Consider the following 22549-nt stretch of genomic DNA (forward strand, 5'->3'; position numbering starts at 1 on the left):
GGGTCTGATTTGTCTGAAATGGTATTGAATTTTTTTGTTTGTTATTGTTGCTTTTTTTTTCTTTTCTTTTTGATTCACAAATGAAATAGCTTTTGCACATCCCTTTAGACTTTACAGTACAATAAACTATAGTGCACAATAGTTATCAGAGCCACGCTATACCCCGACCCCCCCCCTCCCCCTTTTGCAGTTCGGGGCGCAGGCCGTCAGCCCAACAGCACTAGGTGCGTTGATTCAACGCGGGACCCACGCACGGGGCGCGGGCTGGGTGGCGCTACACAGCGGCAGGCAGGCCAGCGGGAACAAAAAATAAAAGTTTTTTCTTCTTTTATTTATTTAAAAAAAAGAGAGAGAGAAAGAGAGAGAGAGGGAGAGATAGAGATAGAGAGAGAAAGAGAGAGCAAGAGAGAGAGAGAGAGAGAACGCTTCGAGGAGGAAGGGGCGGGCTTCGCCGCGGCCTCAGTTCTGCTCGGAGGAGTCTTTGGCCGGCCCGCCGTCCAGGTAGATCTTGAGGGCCTTCTCTTTGCGGGGCGAGTAGCTGACGCGGTGGCCCGTCTTCAGCAGCCGGCTGCTCTCCTTCTTCATCAGATCGCTGCGCTCCTCCTCCGACAGCTCCACCAGCTCCTCCGCGCTGTCCCTGCACACACGGCCCGGAGAGGAGGAGGAGGAGGAGAGGAGGAGAGGAGGAGAGGAGGGAGGAAGAGAGGGAGGTGGGGGAAGAGAGAGAGGGGTAGAGATTAGGCACAACTGCTACACACAACTGCAGAAAATAACTGTATTGAAATGCCATTAACCTTCACACAATGGTAAAATAACATGCCAAAAGACTGGCTCAATAGCTTTAAGGTGCAGTAAGAGAAACAGGCCAAAGTGAGGAAAATAGAAATCAATAACACACTTTCTCCAAAACAAACTGATTTTATTCTAATTTATTCTAACATTCTCGGGGATAATGGATATTTATATAAACACTGAGGCATGTTGCCTCTAAGCCGGCGTCTGTGATCTTTGCAAGACTAGCGAGAGGCAGATGTGCTGAGGTATGCAAGAGCAGCTGGCCAGCAAAAGGTCAGAGGGATTACCTGTAGAAGACCACAGCTCCGTCATCACAGATGTACAGCGGCCAGACGTTGAGGGTGGACACTTTGGGGTTCCAATCTAAGTCCTGATGAATCTCCAACACCGAGATATCACAAGGAAATGTCCCTCGACCCTGAATAGTAATAAGAATGTGCATTAAATACAGTCTAAGGGAAACCAGTTAATACCAATGAGATCAGAATAAAAAAGAACAACAGAAAATGGCCACCGTACCTTGGCAAACTCCAGGTTTTCAAGGGAAATACCACTCAGTTCACTGAGCTGAAGAATAAAAACGGAACAAAAGGAATGATTAATCTCACAATACTTTAAATTTCCAAGCAAATAACTGTTAGTACACTGCTCACTAGCTCCCTCTAGTGGTCAATTCTTAACCCTAGAGCAGCACAACCATAGTGTTGACACACACATGTAGTTCTAAAATGAGTAGCATTAGAACTATGCTACACATGTGTGGTCTAGATCCTCATCTAAAAACATTCCTACACACACACACACACACACACACACACACACACACACACACACACACAGGAGACGTCTCCATTCACCTTCTCTTTGAGTTCCTCCACACTGCTGCTCTCCAGCACCACCTCCTGGAAGGGCTCCAGCTTCATCTGGGACGGCCTCCAGCGGCGGGTCAGCACTGCCAGCTGGGACATGGACTTCATCCGCTCTGGTTCTGGAGCACAAACACGCCACTTTCAGAACCACTCGTACAAGTGTGCCCCCAAAAAAACATTTAAAAGAAACCCTGACTGGGTCGACTCCTTGCCTTTAAGTAGCTCTGAAGCACAAACACAGCACTTTCATAACCACTGGTATAAGTGCATCTCCTAAAACTGACTGCACCATCTCTTTATCTTTAAGTAGCTCCACTGGTTTATATTGTATCAATAATGTTTCTCATACACTTTAAAAGGAGACCGTGCTGCTCAGATATTCACTTTCCACATCAGTGAACCACCCAGACAAGGGGCTACTATTTTTTTTTAACACATCAGAATATTCAAACTTGACCTTTACCATCGAGAACCTCCAGGAAAACCTCCCAGTTGCTGGAAATATTGATGTCTTCTTCGTAGACGTGGTAGTCCAGAAACACCGTCCCGGGGTTTTTCCAGGTCTTCTTCCTGAGGCGAAATCTGACCACAAAGGAAGACGGCTCATTAGAATTCCGCGGAGGCTTCGGAGCGCTTTAGTCATGAGTCAGTCATCTTTCCATAAGGTTAACGCTCTGACTCACGCACTGATAAAGATTCATCTGCAAAACCGACGCCAGCGATTCTATGTGGATACGTGTCGCAGGAAACGACTCGATTAAAGGGTTAGCTTCTTAATCCCTCTCCCACTTCATATTTGTGATGGTCTAATGCAATGACGACGTGGCAGTCAATCAAAGACGAGTTCATGATAATCACTATTGACGAAGACATTGATTTCTGTACAGCGTGACTGACCCTCCGTGTCGGCGTGCGGTGTTGGTGGGTGACTCACCTGTCGATGCTCAGGTCCAGCTTGCACTGGTCCTTCAGCAGAGGCTGGAGCTCCTCTTTGGACTGCCTCACGGTCATCCCTTTGGCAAACACCGTGTCCACCAGGAACTTACAGGGCTGGGGTAAGGGGACAGGAAAAATGTGCGGTCAGACAATTTAAGTTCAGTGTGCCAATTACGCATGATCAATGTGTGTGTGTGTGTGTGTGTGTGTGTGTGTGTGTGTGTGTGTGTGTGTGTTTTCACAGGACTAGTGCCTTGGTGTTTTGGGTTTACCTCGGGATCATTGACGAGCAGCTGATAAACCTTCACTCGGTACTCTCCTTTCTTCAGCGCCCTTCCCAGCCGAATGGTTATCTGCACGGGCACAAATATAGCAGCTATTAGTGCACAGAGTCAGACACGCTTCACCAATCAGAAACAGACACTCTCCAATTATCGCTGCGTGAACCGCTGCGTGAGGACGACTGACCTTGTTGTCGTCGGAGAAAGAGGAGAGCGTCTCGTTTAGCCGGACGCTCTCGAACTCCTGGTTGTTGGCGTAGACGCGGAACACTTTGAACTGCGTGGACATAACGCCCACGAAGGGCTCCAGGTTATGCTTGAACGACGACAGTGTGATTCTCTTGTCCACGTGGACCAGTAGACCTGCAAGACCACAAGAAGAAACAGAAGTGTGAGGACTAGTCATTTTGTTCTGTTCATGTCCCCATTGAAAACTGTATAGTTGAAATGCGTAGGCATATAGCCATTTTTGATTAAAGAAGACTTCTTTATCAGGAGTGCCTCAATTTTTCTGCTTTCTTCATATTCATATTCATATTCGGAACATTAAATAGCACTTATCTATACGGCATAATTTTACATGAAATACTTACTACCTCAAAATGCTATCAAATACATATAAAAATTACACAAGTATTAAAAAGGTCATCATAAAAACAAAATGAAATCTCAGAGGGTCCCTATGATAAGATTATATTAAATCTATGCCAGATCTTCTCTGTCCACTACGGCAGACCACTAACTGTGCTCTTGTACTGGACGATGACGCGTCGTATGGACTCACATTTCTGTCCTTCTCCCGTGCCCTCCTCCTGCGTGTAGGGCTCTGCCCTGAAGTAGAGGTACTGGGCCTCGCCCTTGCTCTTGCCGTTCTCGTCGTACTCGCTGTCGGTGCCCGAGTCCTCCTCGGCCGTGTCCCACGTCTCCTTCTTGCCCTCGTGGGCCTTGGAGCGCCGGCTGCTGGTGATGCTGTGCGAGTCCAGGCCGTTGGCCAGCGGCAGCGGGCCGCTGCTGTCGGCGTTGCACAGCGTGTCGCTGCTGTGGCTCGAGCTCAGGATGTCGCTGTCCACCGAGCTCGTGCTGCGGTCGTTGTTCATGTCCGAGTCCGAGCGCTCCTCCAGCGGGAACTGGGCCTCCGGGTCGGAGGTGGAGGCGACAGCGGCGGCAGACGCGGCACTGGTGGTGGCCGCACCGGAACCGCTGGGACCGCCGACGCTCCCGCTCCCGCTGCCCCCGGCGAGCGTCCGGCTCTCCTGCTGCGGTGGCAGGGGCTGCTGGGCAGCCTGGGCAGGAGCGGCAGCGGCTACGGTGGCAGCAGCAGCAGCGACCGGCTGCGAGGTGGACGCCGACTGCGGCTCCTGGGTCAGGGAGCTGATGTGCTCGAAGTCGCTGTGGTCAGAGCTCTTCTGGCTGCCACTGCCGCTGGCACTGCTGAGCAGACCCTGCTGCTGTTGCTGCTGCTGCTGTTGCTGCTGTTGCTGCTGCAGAGACAGGTTCTTGAGCTTCTCGGTGCTCTCCTCCAGGATGGCCTCCACAGACTTCCTGCTGCCCTTGGCTCCCCCCTCCAGAGAGTCCTCAGAGTCCCCGCCGCCGCCACCGGGGGCGCCTGCCTTGGGGCAACTAGTTCTATTGACCAGGGAGCCTGGCGACTGCTCAGGCAGGGAGACAAACAGTCGGATTGTGTTCCCGTGGCGGTCCAGCAGTTTCCACAAAAGGGAGTCAGTGAAAGTGACCTGGTGATCGGCAGAATCAGAGCTTTCCACAAACACCTGGGGTCATACAAAGGTCACAGTCAGAGAGACACAGGCAGTCACCCCTTTTTAGCTAATCAAACAACACAGCACTTAAACTCAAATTTGCCATAAATTCCAGGGCTGATAGACAGGAAATTATGTGTGGCTGAAATTATCAAATACATTCAATATATAAGACAATATAGAGAATGGCCTTTCTTGACATCGTACATGGCCGAGATCAAGCCTGAATTCAGGCACCACGCCTGAACTCCATCAGGCCTGACTGATTCCCATCTACAGTACAAACCTGGTGGATTTCATAATAATAAAAAAGTAGCACTCGATTGCTCAAGCCTGCTTTTTAGATAGCATTAGTGAGTCGCTCTAATCAACATCAGCTGATGTGCCAGCTGAGATGAGAGCAGCAATGCGTTCAAATTAGGCACACGTTCGAGGTGAACTGGTTTCTTGGAAATTCCCAAGTAACCTTCAGTCCAAAGTTCATGCACGTTCGCCAAGGACAACCATCTCAGAGCATTTGGGTGTGTTCAAAACTAACCAAATAAAAAACAGTTTGCACACATTTGCTTTTTGCCTGCTTACTGGAACAGAGCACACATCTGATGCTTTGCTGCTAAATCAACAGTGAAAAGTAGTGACGCTAATCTCTGTGAGGGTTGCAACACCATATCACACAAAAGCATTCCAGACACATCTGGGCAGACAGGCTAGCACACATTCAGCACATGCTGTGGCACAGTCTCTGCAGGACCTCCAAAAGAGCTTATATAGGAGAGGACACCCTCAACAACAGCAGCGCTAATGGGAGACAGACAAGGAGAGAGCAAGAGAGAGAGAGAGTGGAAATGAGAGGGAAAGAAACCTTGTTGCTCCTGAAGAAACCTTCTGCTTTCAGTGTCTTGTTGGGCACATAGAGGAGCCGAAGGTCGTTATAGCAGCGCTCCAGGACGACACGCATGGTTTCTGCAGAAAGCCCCGCGGCCTGCCACACACACACACACACACACAGTAACAAACACAAACACACACATATGGTCACATGTATACTTCACAAAGTATGGCTTAGGTTATCTACTCTTTAGGATAAGGCGAATGCAAACAAACAGCTCGATACTCCAATTCACACTGTACTACTGAGTGGGAACTTTACCTGTGCAATGAGTTGCTTGAACTCTGTGACCGTCTGGTTCAGGTAAGCCCTGACACTCACAGGAGGGGCGATGGTCTCGCTCTTCAAGTCCACAACATGGACTTTCACCATGACCTCTACAAGGGCACACACACACATACAAACACATACATGCAGACAAACATGAGGGCTCGCTCACAGCCTGTGATATGCAAGGCCATTGTACAGCCACAACCTTGGCTCTGACTGGACTTTAACCCTGTGGCCATGCGAAAGATCAAAGCATCTGGGAAGAACAACACCAGTGATACGTGCCAGTACAAAGACAGGAACAGAGGCGGCAAAACCTTTACATTACAAAGCTCTCACCTCCCCATCCCCAGTGCACCCTCATAAAGCCCAAGTTTTACTGACAAAAACATAATAATCAGACAGGCATATTCATAATGACCCTCATGGATGGATCTGTATTGTGACTGGGTCAACACAAGGTGCACAGTGCACACCTAAAATGAGCAGAAACAGCCTTATTTGTCAAGGGCTTGGCTAAAAAAAAAAATGTAAAAAAAATTTCACAACCACTATTTGCTCAGGTGAAACCGCAGCGGCGCATGCTGGAATGCGCTCTCCGGGATCACCTGCGCTGCATTGCAGGTGTGGGCCTCCGGACGAGCGCTTACCTCCCGGTTTGTAGGGCTGAAAGACCTGGTCGGGCCGCCGCGTCTCCAGCAGCAGGTCGAACATGTAGGAGGACTTGACCCCGCCGAGCAGCAGGCCCATGGGCATGTCCTCCTCGCCCTCGTACGAGCGCTCCAGGTACTCGTGGAACTCGTCGTACTTCACCAGCCGGCAGCAGTCCAGCGTCACCACGCCCTCCAGATCCATGAGCTGGTGGGCAAAACCGCACATGTTACACCGCTAATGTTAGTCAATCACGATACAGCCAGTGCTATTGATTTGAAACCGAGAGGTTGATTGATGAAGAGGCTGGTCTTACAAGTTGCTCAACACACGAAGGCTAATCACAGGTTTTAAGCATCAATCATTAGTGGCAACACTACAACGCATGTACACAAGCTGCTGTTGTGGGGAACATGTTACAATGTTGACCTTCATGGTAGAAATTTGGACCACACACACACACCTTGTACGCAATTTCTGTGGCTTCACGGAGCGTTTTGTCTTTGTGCACTTCAAGCTTGTTCTCCATCATCATCATGTTCTTCACCGGATGCATGCAGAACAGCTTGATCTGACAGAGAGAGAGAGAGAGGGAGGGAGGGAGAGAAGGAGGGAGGCCACATTGAGTACAATCAAGTGAGAAACTTAAATGACATCTGCTGGGAGAAGGCATTTTGTGCTCTGATATCAGAGTGGCGCTGGAGTGTCCTTCAGTGGCTGTGAGTGTGCGAGTGTGTGGGTGGTCACCTTGCACGTGTTGCGCTCGATCTCCCTCTGCCTCTTCTCTTGCTCCTCGGACTCCTTCTCTCTCTGGACGAGACGCTTTATGTGCTCTGGGAATTCGTCCGCCTCCAAGTACTCTGTAAAAATCACACACCGCATTGAAGACATCCAAAATCTACCCATTTATCTGCCATTTATCCCCCCAAAAAATCTGTTTTCAATCTGAGTTAAATCATTGCCCTTACTTGCATTCCTTGTGGGATCTTTCAACCTGTATATGAGCATGTATGCATTTGTAGAGCTGTGCAGAAGGGAGGGAGAGAGACAGGGGACAGTGTTAGCTCGATGTTATTTCGGTCTGAATGTTATCAGCTGGCACGGCATGTTCTTTACAGGAGGCATTCGTCTTCCAGGGTAAGAGAGGCCGCATGAAATGACACGGGCTAACAACAGGGCTTTGTTAATGCCGCAATAATAAGCCCCCTGTTCCCCTCCGAGAAAGACGTCAGTCGGCAACACCCGGAACAGGGTTCCTTTTGATCAACACTCCGATTGTGGCGTGGTGATGCAATTTCCAAAAAGCTTTCCCCTTTTTTTATCTATTTATTTATTTATTCCATTTATTTATTTCTTGGAAGAAAAATAAATTCTGGCAACACTAAAAACATTCTGCTTCAAAGGGATATTCCTCTCTTTTTTCCCCATGACATCAAGCAATGGAACATTTAATTACAACTCTTTTAAAACATCATTAATAAAGTCAACACATTATGCTGCGGGCCTCTGGTGGTGGTAGTAGTATTCACCCGTATGGCCACAGTTCGGGGTGGACGGAACTGACCTGGCAAAGGCACTGGAATAATAGCCTCTGCTCCCTGAGGACCCTCCATATGTCTTCCTGATGTCATCCTGTGTGATCTGCACACACAGAGCAATCCAGTCAAAACATGCATACTCAGTCACCTCCCAGACATAATCTCATCTAAACTGGGCACCCAGCACTTGTGCGCTGGATTAGGCTCAATGCAGACGAGAAGTTGAATTCGAGCCAAGCCACCCACCCCCCATCGTCCCACTGTTGCTTTGACCAGTTAGAGGCCGTTCCCTGGTGCCTTGCAGCGGGCTGCTCCTGGGACTCACCTTGCTGACGTGCTGGTCGTTGAAGCTGTACCACTGGCCGTCACTGAAGGACTTGATGCAGGCGTAATAGTGTCCCCCTGCCGCACTCCCAGAGTGCACCATGACTGAGAACAGCTCAAAGGTCAGCGAGCTCTGAGGAGGGAAGGAGGGAAAGAGAGAAAGAGAGAGAGAGAGAGAGCGAGAGAGAGGGGGGGGAGAGAGAGAGGGACGCAAAAGTCAGTCCAAAGTCAGTGATGAGCATGTGTTGAGTGAATGGAGGAGAGAGGCTAATTCTCCATAGATGTGGACATTGAGGGCAAATCAACCCGTCAGTGAGAGAAAGTGAACCGCGAGCTCTCCGCTAGGGAACTGGGAGATGAACTGAAAAAGCTTCAAAGGTCGTCTGATCCAGAGGGCTTTCTGGCTTCGACTTTGAAATGCACTCCTACTGAGATACAGCGGGTTGAGAGTGCATGTGCGCACCTGTGTGTGTGTGTGTGTGTGTGTGTGTATGTGTGTGTGTGTGTGTGTGTGTGTGTGCTCACCTTTGGCTTCAGTACCCTCTCTGTGCTGCCAGCGCTGTCGAGGCAGATGCCCTCGTCCACGCCGTCGTCCGTGGAGAAGTCGTTACTCATCTGGTCGCTGTGGCAACTGCCCTCGTTCTCTGCCCCGCTGTCGGTGCAGCTCTCCGTCTGAGGAGACTTCTGCAGCGGAGGGAGGACGAGAGGAGAGGGAGGGTGAGGCTGGGGCGCCGGCATACCGGCAATGACCGGTTTTAGACATCGATTATTCATGGCTTTATGTCGAGATTAAAAAAAGCTACTATTTATGAGTTATTAGCATGAGACAAAAGTAGGTCTCTACATTAAAAAATATTTTCAAGAAATACATCAACGGAGACAAATGAAGGAATTGTTCACCCTGGGTTTTTGGTCGCTCACCTCATCCTCCACATCGATGAAGGGGCTCATGTCGAGCTCCTCGGGGAAGGTCATGCGGTCGTTGAGCTTGATGCGGTGCATAGTGGTGTAGTCGAAGTCAAAGCGCTTCAGCTGCAGGGTCAGCAGGTAGGGAAAGTGCAGAAATCGGAGGCCCTGGAGAAGGACACAAGGACACGGAAGAGCCAGGTGAGGAGAGCGGTCCACTAGGACTTTAAAAGCAGACAACATTCCTGTGCCTGAATTCGACAGCATTTTTCAAAGTCGTTTGAAAAGCTAAAGATATGGCTGATTGACAGCACGTAGCAAATCACTTGATCAAACGCAACGCAGGTTCACAACAACCTCCATTTGAAAAGACTATTCGACCAGAGGAGTAGTCTCTAGGGCTGAGGCTCACCTTGCGGGCATCGCATTTCTTCTTGCAGCGCTCGCAGAAGTACTGGTTGGGTCCGTCCAGGGTCTCAGGCTGGATGAAGGCCTGCAGAGCCTCCTCCTGTGAACCCCGACGCAGGGACAAAATCAGCAGTTAGAGACAAAGCGACGCCAATTAGCCACGGGCTGCATCAACACCACCCAATTAACTAAAGCCACTGGCCCCAAGCAGTGTGAACTCATTTGACTCCTGAGCTGTAAAATTCAGAATGCACCGCATGTGTGTGTGTGTTTGTGTGTGTGTGTGTATGGTGAGGCGGCGCGACTCACCACACTCCCAAAGGCCTGGCTGGACCCAAACGGCCGGATGACGAGAGGGATGTCCAGGTAGGTGTCGATCCTCCAGCTCTCGTAGCCGCACTCCAGACAGCGCACGTAGTCCTTGAGCTTGCCCTGATACAGCTGGTTGATCAGATCCGCCTGGACACACAAGAGAGCGGACTCAGACCAGGCACAATGGACCCCGGCAACAGGAGCGCACCAACTCCCAAAGCACCAAGGTGGACAATGGACGCTCAATAAGCCCTTTGACCACAACCCTCTTGCATTATGACCATCATTAGGCTAGTTTGCGTACAATATTGGTATAGCTGACATTCCATGACTCACACTCCACCCCCCAAAATCACGCTGCCCTGCTGTGGTGTTAGTGGAGCTGTGCAGGTCAGCCATAAAAGACAACTGACCGGGGCCTCTTGTTTGGGTGTGTGTGTGTGAGCGTGGAGACACAGCGCGAGTCAGTCAAGTGTGTCGGCGGCGCTCAGCTGAGAACGCCTCACACTCCCCGACGGCTCACATGAGGCCGGCGAGGCTAGACGCGCCTCAGAGCGCCGGGTGTTTACGCAAACCTAGCCCGGATCAGAAATAGCTGACCCCCGAGGCTTTTGGGCCACTTTCTCTGCCTTTTCCACACAGGCCTCTTTGTTCTGTGGAGGGCTCCCATTGGCTGAGGATTAGTGTTGACTAAATGCAAATGGGTGGGGCTTGGGGAAGTGTGTGTGTGTGTGGGAGGGGGGGACTGTGTGTGTGTGTGTGTGTGTGTGTGTGTGTGTGTGTGAGGGGGTGCATGAGATCTACCTGCTCAGTCTGCTTCCACTTCTGCTCCAGGGCATCGAACATGACCCGGCACAGCTCTTGCACGTCATGCTGCTGCCAGGCTGGAAAACAACACACACACGTGCACACACACACACACACACACACAGACATGGTCAAAGTAAAAAAATGCAACAACTAAGCGCTGTGTTTCACAATACCAGATATATCCTTGAGGGTAAAGTGCAATTGTTTTTACACAGACTTCCAGACAGAGTGTTATGGTGTGCGTGTGAGGGATGTTCCTGACCTGTAGGGGTGTATGCACATGTGTGTGTGTGTGGGGGGGGGGGGGGGGGGGGGGGGGGGGCTCACCCTCGCTGCTGTCCCAGCCGAAGCTCCGTGTGACATCGGTGGTCTCGATGGCACGCTTCTTGCTGGTCTGCAGGAGCACAAAGAGTCTCTGCAGCTGGTAGGGGATACTGGTCACCGGGTCCTCCTCTGACTCCGACTCAAACTCCCAACTAGGGACGGGCAACGACATGACCATTAGATTTATGAAGATAAAACAGTCACACACACACACACACACACACACACACACACACACACACACACACACACACACACACACACACACACACACACACACACACACACACACACACACACACACACACACACACACACACACACACACACACACACACACACACACACACACACACACACACACACACACACACACACACACACACACACACACACACACACACAAAATGGATATGAATGGGCTTGTGCATTCTGGTGAAAAGTAGCTCACTTGTATAGTGCATTTCGGAACTCCGGAGTCATGAAAAGTGTCTGCAGAAGGCTGTTCAGGTAACAAGTCATGGCCTGATTGACCAACCCCACATACCCTGTGAGGGACAGAGGAGATGGAGACAGAGGGAGACAAACGACAACAAGTCAGGTGAGTGAAAGACTACAGGTGATGGAGCAGGAGCAGTTATCTTTCTCCTCATGCACATTGCTCTGTGGAGGCGGAGAGGAGGTGGAGGCAGGGCGGAGGGCCTACCGGTCTCGGACTTGTTGAGGATGGAGGAGTAGGAGTAGCTGGGACTGCTGTAGTCGCTGCTGCAGCCCACGGTGCCGTCTCTGGGCAGTGGCCCGATGAAGCGGTCCTGGGAGCTGTCGTCCAGCCCGCTGCTGTCCGCCGTGCCTGACTCGTCCTGTACAGGGTCAGAGTCAGGGTCAGAGGTCAACCCCACAAGGCCAACATAGTCACGACAACCGCATCGAATCACGCTCATGCGCCAAATCCCGTTTATAAAGCTTCTTATCCATTTACAGCAGTAACATTAAAAATGAACTGCCCCATCAATTGCATTAGGCAATAGTTCATTCTAGTGCTGATTGCTAAGCAAACACTCAGCATGTGCAGTGCAATGAGATAAGAAAACTTCAAAGTTGTTTGAAGCCAGCTTTGGCCAGCGTGGGACTCTCTCTCTCTGTGTGTGTGTGTGTGTGTGTGTGTGTGTGTGTGCGCATGACTCACTGAGGCGATCTGTGGCTGCTCCCCATCCTTATCGATCAGCTGGAGAAAGTTCTTCTTGCCCGCCTCGAAGCCCGACTCCACCAAGGTCATCTCGCTGGCCTGGTCCAGAGGCGCCTGGAGGGAGGAGGAAGACCGCAGACAGGCAGATAAGAGACCAGAGAGGGGAGGGGTCACTGTGAGAAGCCTTTCTTCTGACTGCCTACTGGGAACAGTGGCTCACTTGCAAGTCTGGGCAAGGGGAGCAATGGGATCAGGTATGCGTCTGCTGTCAAAAGCTCTTTTTTTCCGGAGGTGAAGCCATGCAGTGGCCTGCAGGTGTGCACACGGAGCTCGCTCTGCTGAATGGGTCTCAGAGTCAACTGAGCGTCAGGCGAAGATTACATTATTCAGCCTTTTGAGAGAGCGTGACTATTAAAAAGCCGGGAATGTCTTGCGGACCCTGATAAGCAGCTTGTCAGTGACAGAACTTTCCCCTGTTACACCCTGCTGCATGCCGTTTGCTGTAAAATGCACTAGAGTAGGATTTGGGCTAAAAGACTGTATTGTCATTCAAATTTCACTATGAAAAAAATTACACTAAATAAAAAATAATGGACGTCAATTACAGTAGTTTACGTATTATCTAAACAATCACTATGGTTGCTTTGCTTATATGCAAAATTTGCAAACTTTCCCACATGAACATTTATGAGACCAATTTTGTATCCATAACAACCAAAGCACCTGGATGTTGTAAACTAAAAACACAAGATACTATGCTACAGACATAAGTATATTTTACACAGAGAAATAAGGACTATATATGAGGAATGAAAATGCAGGTTATGGTAATGTGAAAGTGCCTGGCCTCCACCATAAGCAATCAATCACTAACGAAATAACAGACAACAAAACAGACAACTAAACATTTCTAAACAACACTCTAAGTATCTCACAGAGAATGGTCAAATCCACGGCCTTATCTAAGTTCCTGCGTCCATGTAAGGCCTGTATATGGTAGAGGAGCGGAGAGGGACTGGCCAGGCGTGGAAAGCGGTCTAATCCACTGACCTACTCAGCGAGCTAACTCCAGCACCGGCACCTGTGCTCTAGGTCAGCTGCAGGATTAGCATGTGGCCAGGCAAAAAACAGCACACTCATGACACAAACACACACACACACACACAGCACAGAGAACGTGCGCGCGCACACACACACACACAGGCACACACACACGGCCTTCATTACTCTTAAGCACCCTGAGCTCGGGAGGGGGGGTGGGAAGGACCTTGTAATCATAACCATCAGTAAACACTACGATGCAGTTAAAAATATGCCACTCAGACAGGCCTAGCCTTGTATTCTTTGACTGCCCCAAAACTCCACCCAGAGTGTCACTATATATAGGGCAGATAAAACCTTTTATAAGTATAAGTACCTTTTATTCAGGCCTACAGTATTGTATAAAATAATATGCAATAAAATAACATAAACTAGATCTGATGGACAGCGCATATATTTCATTCTTAATGAGTGTGAATTGAATTCAGCGCAGTGGTCAGCGGTATGGATTGCCACTGATCTAATGCCGTGGCATGAATGCCCACTCACCATGTCCGCCGTGTTGCCCCAGGCCAGGTCAAAGGTGCCGTTCACATAGCCAGCCTTGTGGGCCACGTCCTCGACAAGTTTGGAGAGGGTCGTGGAGGCCGGCAGGTTAAGGGTCAGACGCTCATTGACCGTCTTGGCATTGGTGGTATCCTGGACGATGCACAGCACACGAGGCTCCTCAGCTGCACTCTCTGTCTGCTTGAGACACACACACACACACACACACAGCATGTAAGCGCTAAGCTAATGCTAATATGAAACAGACATGCAGACTTGTAAAGGCAACAACACGTTAGCATAACACACCATTTCATTAGTATTTATTTGTTTGACAAAACTGAGCAAAGAGCACACGTCAGAATGTGCTTAGTCAACCATCAGTCTCCCAGCTCCACAGGAAATCAAGCAGATGTTCTTCAAACATTAACACACAGGAAAGGGCAGCAGACGCCAACTGCACAGAACCGGAGCAACCTGCTTGTGCAATGCAGTCTTAATATGACCTACTGCAGACCTCGTTACATTAAGCTCTCCAAAGACACAGCTTAAAATCGACAGCTCGGAGGCATACAAAAGACGTGGAGAGGTTGGACCATGAAGCTGCCCCGTGCGTAGCTATTGCCGCGGCCAAAACATGTCTGTCAAAAGCAGTGGCCGAGAACTCATGCGGGAACAATACAGACACTGACATGCCTGTTAGTAGGAAGCGATCACCTGCTGAAAAACGTTCAATACGCACAGGCAAACAAGGCTCGGCACCAACAGATTTGAAACTGATTTAGGAACAAGGCCAGCTATGCTCAGTCACCAAGACCATTTTTTCTAAGATCGCCCTGAAAAAGGGCTTCGTTCTCCATTTGTTTCCTCCAAGAGGCTGAAGGTCCTCTCCTTTAGCACCACTGCCAAGGGCCTTTTGTTGACTGCACAGCGCTGCACCGCTCATATTACTGATACCAATAAAAATCTATGGCTGCCCCGGTTCCAAGAATGATGTAAGAGACACGTTTCTTGGATGTTGGTGAGTTGGGGGCAGTGTTTGTGGCTAAGCATGGGGAAAAACAACTGGGACAGGGAAGGGGATCGCTTGACTTGAGCAATGGCTTGGCAGCCAGGCTGTGTTTTGCTTTCTATAGACTACACCCACCACTCTCTTTTGAGGAGGTAGCTGCTACAGAGTATATTATTCGCCATTCACATGCTAACAAGACTCCCCATCAGTTTGTCTGTAGATTGTGCTACTTAGTTCAGGGCTCTTGAAAATGAGCATGTTGTGGGTCAAAGGTTAGTGGGGAAGGACACAAGCAAACAAGCACTCTGGGGTCCAAGCATGCACAGGCACGCAAAGGCTCCATGACTTCCACTCTTTCACTCGCAGATAAATAGAGATAGAGACAGATAAAGACAGAGAACACACACACACACACCACGCTGACACGCAAACAAGTTCAATGCTTGCAGATGCTACCTGAGAATACCTCTGCTTCATTTCCTCAAAAATGCTTTGTCTGCAACTCCAAAACAGCCCCTGGAGCCAAACAAACATGACTGAGGGTTTCTTTTGCTTTTTTTGCTTTCTTTCTTCAAAGTGTGACAAAGACAGAGAAATGTTAGGCTACAGTGATGCAGTTGTTAGCACTGGCCAGACTCTAAATGCCACACGACTCTGGGAATTCTCTCGCAGGTAATTTTCATTAACGCCTCCGTAAGACTGTAGGGAAAGAGAGGGGGAGGATCGGAATCTGGCAATCTTGGCTAAATCTGACAGCTTGCTGCTCCAAAAGTCCCAGAGATGTCGATACACAGTGCGGTATTATCAGCTTAGGGGGTATTTTTATCATGGATAATATCACAAGGTGCTGACATGAGGACGCCTGTGCTCTCACTCGCACAGAGAAGCACAGAGTTAAGCAGGCCAGGAATCAGCTGAACACAGGTCACTTGGCAAAAGCCATTACTGTTTATTTCGGCTACCCTATACTTTCAGTCCAGCTGGCATAATCTGCCAAATGTTTGTTTGTTTGTTTTTCCGTACATGCATGACAAATCATCTAGTGATTCCAGACGACAGGTTGACAGTGAAGAAACACAAGATAATAAAAGTGTATCACACAATATATTCACAACGCATCATATAAAAACTAGAACGTATTACAATCTGATTACATAGCCATAGTCCATGAAGACTACACCTACAATCCAAACAAATTGGGCTTAATATTGTCTACAATGATTAATCAAGCATAAGATAGGTGCAATGACATGGTAACATGTAAAGAAACTTGATACATGAGAGGTTAAAAATTGTGAATGAAGGCTTACACTACCCAATATTGGGATAATGAGACTGAGGCATACAAATGAGAGATTTACTTATTTATTTATTTTTTAAAGCAGCTTTCACTTCCTGATTTAAGTACTTGTAGGAGTCTATTGTAAGAGGAACACACTGTGGTTGTGGATAGTACATCTAACTGGGTTTTTTAGGTTGTTTACTCCTCACTCATGGGTCATTCCGTGTCAAATCAGATAAGATTGTTGCTGCACCGTCTCAGATTTTGTTCAAACTTTGTGTATATCATCAATGGGTCCTAAAACCAAGGCCTGTGAAATATTTCTGTGGAAATCATCTGTCTTCATATCTTTTTTAGACCTTGAAATTCTTTCATTTTTACAGCTTGAAAAACACATGCCATGTCTGGGCATTAATATCTTGACAAATATGTTCCCTAGCCTCCCCAAATTTTCTAGGGTGGAAGATCAACTCATAATAAGCATGTGTAAACAATTTAAAGTCTGTACTAAATGTCTCTTGACTCTCGAAAGGGCCCTCAATTTTGGAAAAACGTGCATTGAGTGTGATATTAAGGGTATTAAAAAACTGTTTATCTTTTTCACTTGGTATCAGTCACTATTTCCTCTTCAAATACGGCAGTTAATTAATGTTTTCCCACAATTTGAAGTCTCCACAACAAATAACCATGACAATAATAACAATAAAACAAGGCATGTTTGTATTTTGTGTCATTTTCATGTAACTGAAATGCTATGTGGGATAGGTAGTAGGATCATGAAAATCTATGTGGAAATAGAAAAGTATATGGACATGTAGTGTGTAAAGTTCTAATATTGCATCGAAGCCCCGTTCACGGAATAAATGCATGTAGTTACAGGTGTTTTGGTAACACCAGAATAAACATTTACAATAAAAAAAGTGAAGTTTGGCACCCCCCTCTGGCGAAACAGTAGCATTTTGCTACTTTTACAAGGCATTAACTCTGGTAGCTATTTGAATGGAATGGAAAGGCTGTATTTTACTTCCCGTATTCAAAAAGAAGCAGAAATTCCTAATACCTTGAAATTGAAAAGGATGCCAAATACACCAAATTATATACTTGAAATTATGTTTTAACCATTAATCTAAAATAGGCCTATCATTAGTTGGTGGCTTTTTTGCTATCCTTTTCAATATCAAGGTATTAGGAATTTCTGCTTCTTTTTGAATACGAGAAGTAAAATATAGCCTTTCCATTCCATTCAAATAGCTACCAAAGTTAAAGGGATATTCCGCCATTTTTGGAAATACGCTCATTTTCCACCTCCCCTCGAGCAAAACAATCGATATTTACCTTGTTCCCGTTCATCCAGCCATTCTGTGAGTCTGGCGATACAACTTTTAGCTTCAGCCTAGCATAGATCACTGAATCGGATTAGACCATTAGCTTCTCGCCTGCTAGCTTCATGTTTAAAAGTGACTAAGATTTCTGATAATTTTCCCATTTAAAACGTGTCTCCTCTCAAGTTAGAAAGTGCAATAAGACCAACTGAAAATGAAACCTGGCGTTTTTCTAGGCTGATTTGACATGGAACTACACTCTCATCTGGCGTAATAATCAAGGCAACTTGCAAACGTACCATAGGCGCAGTGATATCGTACGCAGCATCTGAAAATAGTCCCCATAGACATCAAGCAGTAGTAGTGCCAGTAGCTGCAAGTTGCCTTGATTATTACGCCAGATGAGAGTGTAGTTCCATGTCAAATCAGCCTAGAAAAACGGCAGGGTTCATTTTCAGTTGGTCTTATTGCACTTTCTAACTTGAGAGGACACACGTTTTAAATGGGAAAATTACCAGAAATATTAGTCACTTTTAAACATGAAGCTAGCAGGCGAGAAGCTAATGGTCTAATCCGATTCAATGATCTATGCTAGGCTGAAGCTAAAAGTTGTATCGCCAGACTCACAGAATGGCTGGATGAACGGGAACAAGGTAAATATTGATTGTTTTGCTAGAGGGAAGGTGGAAAATGAGCGTATTTCCACAAATGGCGGAATATCCCTTTAATGCCTTGTAAAAGTAGCAAAATGCTACGGTTTTGCCAGAGGGGGGTGCCAAACTTCACTTTTTTTTATTGTAAATGTTTATTCTGGTGTTACCAAAACACCTCTAACTACATGCATTTATTCTGTGAACGGGGCTTCGATGCAATATTAGAACTTTACACACTACATGTCCATATACTTTTCTATTTCCACATAGATTTTCATGATCCTACTACCTACCCCACATAGCTTTTCAGCTGCATGAAAATGACACAAAAATACAAACATGCCTTGTTTTATCCTTATTATTGTCAAATTCATTTGATTTGGAGACTTCACATTTTGGGACAACATTAGCAAAGGATTATATTTCTATAGAAAAGACTCATTGATGGCAGGTGTGTCCCAATAAAAAAGTTTTGAGACCCTCAATATCACTTTTTTTGCATGTTTTTTCAGAAACTAGGGACTTCTGTACAACCAATGAGACTGTGGTACAAACATCTAATCATTGAGTCTTACTGAGAACATGCTTGTCTTCCATTCTATAAAGTTTAGTCAGGCTAGGAATGATACTTTTTAAGATATGAGTACCTTAACATGGCCTCCAAGATAAGGTCATTTAGAGAGTGTAAAAAGGCAAGGGCAAAAAGACAATGAAAACAATAGAATTGAGCAAAAATATTTTACAGATTTTAGTTATGGAACCTAAACATTGTGTAGACAAACTTTGAAGAAAATCCGAGTCGGTGCTGCAACCATTTTCCTGGATTTTGTCTGATTTGACACGGAATGACCCTCATGCAGTGTGCTGGAGCATGGTGCAAAACCATAGCAGCATCCACAGAGACTACCGAGTACTCCAGAAATAATCATAAACATATAAACATAATAAATAGCCTACCTCTAGTATATTGACTGGCCTGACATCAAAAGCCCACTTGTCACAGTTATTTAACAGCAGCTAGCAGGTGGCCTACTGAAAAGGGCATCCCTTGCTCCTCAACCCACCTCAAGCAACCAATTGTGTTCATGAGAACCGGCCCAAACAACAAACCTGAAGCCATTAATATGGGCATCTAGGAACTGAAACAGCAAGACCGCCTGATACTGCAAATTCACACGTACAAATCAAAACTGAGAACCAAACCACACTGCCATTTAAAGGCGTCACGTGGATCAGTCATGCATGTGGTTTCATCTCCACTGGTGGCATGGGACTGAGCATGTGGAGCTAAGCCTGCCCAGCCACCCATATTCCAGTGTGGACGGAGGGGGGATCCTTTCTGATAGTTACAGGAAGGGCCGGTTCTGTAAATATGATGACACTACAGTAAACTGAAGCAATGGGCCAGAGAGGCAGAAGATCTCCTTTAGGTAGGGGTTGGTCAGGTGACTGGACGGGACACTGAACTTGACTATTCACCCCTGGGAGATTTTTTTCCCCAGCTGCAAAAACGTGTATTGTTTATTTCTACAATAGGCTACGCTACATATTCTAGTAGTTCTCTGCATTATGAGTTCTATCCTGTTCCCTTTGTTCCATGAACTGTGGCTTCAGTGTGAAGTACAAATCAGGGCACCTGACATCTGTGCATCTGAGGATTTGCTCAGAAACTTTCTTGCTTTAAGCCACCAAGCAACTATCTTTTATCTGATTGCCGGCTAGCACCTCCTTAACCTGCATTATTGAAATGGCCTGTCCTGCACGGCACATAACCTTACTTCCTCAAACAAAGCACAATCCAATATTTCTCTTTCCACTGATATGCTGCACTACACATATGACAACATGGATCCCGGCCTGTTTTCAGTCAAGAAGACACTGATTTCTCAACAAACATACTATAATGATGGTCAAATCCAGATGCAGCAGAAACTCATAACTAGACAGACCTATTAGGCTTAAATATGGTAGGCAATATCACAGTGCTATGACAAAGGGACTAGAATAATAAGTTAGAACAAAGATGTAGGTTAAGCCTAGTTATTCTTTGTCAGAAGAATGTGTATACCTTGTAACAGCATTACATTGTTGCCAATATCAAGGATATAGAAGTTTTTATTCCTCACATACACAGAGATCAAGTGTAAAACATGCAGTAAAATGCTATAGTTGTTCAACTCTGCCTTAAGGGTGTAACCTATATTCTGAGGGACCACAAATTAGTAAAGAACAAACACGTTTGTTCTGTTAATTTGAACTCTATGAACTTATTGCAGTATTGTGGAGTACTTTTATAATGCTGAGCAGAATTTAATCACATTCGTGGAAGGCGCCTTAGCTTGTTTCTTTCGTGACTATTATCAGCAGAAGTTTAAAAAAAAAATGTTCGCCTACAACAAGGCCTTAATAATCCACATATACCATTTCGACAACCCCACAGAACATGTATGAAATAGAGGCAAATGCGACGTTTGGCGAGACATCTGCAGTTGCTGCTGCAGGACTAGAATCGCCAACACCTTCATTCTTGAGTTCTGTGATTTGTGCTTCAAACTGACCTAGGAGATGATTGCTACTGAACTGCGAGTTAAAGATGTTCACAACAATATCTTAAAACAAGTGTGTGTGCTGACAACTGTGAAATTGTCTCGAGTCTATTTTTAATTGTAGAAAACATTTTCGTAAAATCTATTTGGGACAGGGTATTACACCAGGAAATGAACACCAGATGATGTTTTTGTTTGGGTAGGCTAAATGTTACGTCACCGACTCGGATCTCTATTCAAAATGACAGTTCAAAATGTATCACAATTACAACTAGGCCTTGACTATGGCGATAAATCTGCCACGACAACGTTGTCGGCTATTTGTTTTGTTCATGCAATGACGCAATCACAGGTGCTTCCGTCAGACTTTCTTACCTAATACGAAACTAAGACGTCCAACATCCATGAACAGCCCTTCTAGACAAATGGCTTATTTCGGTAGATGATGTCTCACGTAGCTTTGAGTAGACGAAAAACAATATAGCGGTGTGGTTGTCGTGCTAAGTGTCATCAAAAATCATTTAGCTAAGGTACTGACCAGGCGTTGTCCTGTTACTGCTTTCTAACGAGCACCATTTCAGAAAGCATCATTTACTGATGACCAGTTTGGTCACCAATCCGGATCACAACAATGAAGGCCCTAGAAGGTGGTTTGCAAATGTTGGCAACGTTGACTCCCCAGCTGAAAGCTACGACAGTTAGCCGTGGGCTATTAGGCTGTTGTCATGTAAATGTCGCCTTTCAATTCTTGAGCACAACGGCAAATAACATCCGTCAAGTTTCCAGCAGAATACACTGATATTGTTAAAGCACTGCTGTCGTCTTGATTCCACTCAACAACAATGACTTGATTTAACACTGTCAGGTTACGGAACTTGCTTGTATTCTAATAAGATGGATTAAAATGGCTTTCTCAATGTTTAGCTAGCGTTTGCTAGCTGTACCCTATCCATCTAGCAAACGAGCTACGTGCTAGCTACCTGGCTAGGTGCTGTAGCTAGTGACGTTAAGTTACAAAAACTATGAAACAATTAAAGTGGACATCTGTGCACCCTGACTGTCATGCCTCTCCCATCTTCCGAATAACAAAATTGTCAGGTTACATTAAACTTTTATGTCCATCAACAAGAGCAGGGAAGTTAATATCTAGCTGGACAGTTTACCAGCGATATTACTCTTAGCTTGAACTGGCTTACTAGCTTGCTACTATTAGCCGTCCTGCTAACAAGCTTAATAGACAGCTAACATCAGCTAGCTAGCTAATTTGCCACTAGTTCTTACGATTCACTTGTAAGTTAGAAAGATCGATGTCAACGTCTACTAAACCCGTTTATTATAGACGCCCGTGTTGCTTAATTGATAACGTTATCTCGTACTCAAGTGCCGAGGGCCCGCTGATGCCACAACCCGGTCACTGTGTATGTGATAATCTCACCTCTTTGGGTACGAGCTGGTTTTCTTCGCTGGGCACCATTTCCATTTGGGCGACAGTTTATACGGACATCTATCCCAAATCGGATGTCAACAGGAAATGTGAAGAGCGGTAACGTTATACACAAACATAATTTCAGTTTGGTTAAATCCAGTTGGGTATCTAGGTCAAACTGAGCAGATAAAAACTTGCAATCAAACTAATCGCAGATACTTTCTTTTCAGTTCACCACCTATGCACAAACAGCAATCAATGGGGGTAAAAATGGCCGTTCGTCAGTTTCGCGAGAATTCAGCTCACAGAGTCTGTGCGTCACTTCCTAAACATCTTGCGTCCTGACCTATTTTTTACAGTCTATGGTCCTGACATTACCTGTACAACATTGCACAACAGCAACAATGCCATAATAATAATAATAATAATAATGACAATAATAATAATAATGATAATAATAATAAT

The 22549-nt window shown here is 46.5% G+C and overlaps 1 protein-coding gene across 5 annotated transcripts; it reads right to left on the minus strand.

Moving 5' to 3' along the window:
- Positions 1–312: 312 nt before the first annotated feature.
- Positions 313–22366, minus strand: usp47 (ubiquitin specific peptidase 47). Of its 5 annotated transcripts, none has more exons than XM_062549099.1 (28): positions 22094–22366; positions 13847–14041; positions 12257–12370; positions 11777–11930; positions 11522–11618; positions 11074–11222; positions 10741–10820; positions 9934–10083; positions 9629–9724; positions 9232–9384; positions 8836–8994; positions 8312–8443; positions 8013–8089; positions 7417–7472; positions 7196–7308; positions 6912–7019; positions 6448–6655; positions 5789–5904; positions 5501–5620; positions 3666–4650; positions 3069–3244; positions 2873–2953; positions 2599–2714; positions 2128–2246; positions 1653–1783; positions 1315–1362; positions 1083–1213; positions 313–637 (listed from the first exon to the last, which is right to left on the minus strand). In XM_062549099.1, exons 1-28 carry the CDS (start codon positions 22136–22138, stop codon positions 460–462), a joined length of 4287 nt encoding a protein of 1428 aa, XP_062405083.1. In that variant the 5' UTR covers positions 22139–22366; the 3' UTR covers positions 313–459. The 5 variants fall into 5 exon arrangements, with proteins under 5 accessions (XP_062405083.1, XP_062405081.1, XP_062405082.1 ...); XM_062549097.1 differs by having other exon boundaries at positions 9211–9384; XM_062549098.1 differs by having other exon boundaries at positions 13847–14044.
- Between the last annotated feature and the right edge of the window lie 183 nt (positions 22367–22549).

Source organism: Sardina pilchardus, chromosome 11 (genome assembly GCF_963854185.1).
Source record: "Sardina pilchardus chromosome 11, fSarPil1.1, whole genome shotgun sequence".
Lineage (NCBI taxonomy): Eukaryota > Metazoa > Chordata > Actinopteri > Clupeiformes > Clupeidae > Sardina > Sardina pilchardus.

Excerpts from the sequence above, each read along its gene's own strand:
- usp47 (XM_062549096.1), bottom strand. The coding sequence starts at position 22,138 with ATGGAAATGGTGCCCAGCGAAGAAAACCAGCTCGTACCCAAAGAG. Across the intron at positions 2,247-2,598 it reads CTGGACCTGAGCATCGACAG|ATTTCGCCTCAGGAAGAAGA; the intron begins GTGAGTCACCCA and ends CTTTGTGGTCAG. Across the intron at positions 1,784-2,127 it reads TTTCCTGGAGGTTCTCGATG|AACCAGAGCGGATGAAGTCC; the intron begins GTAAAGGTCAAG and ends TTTGTGCTCCAG.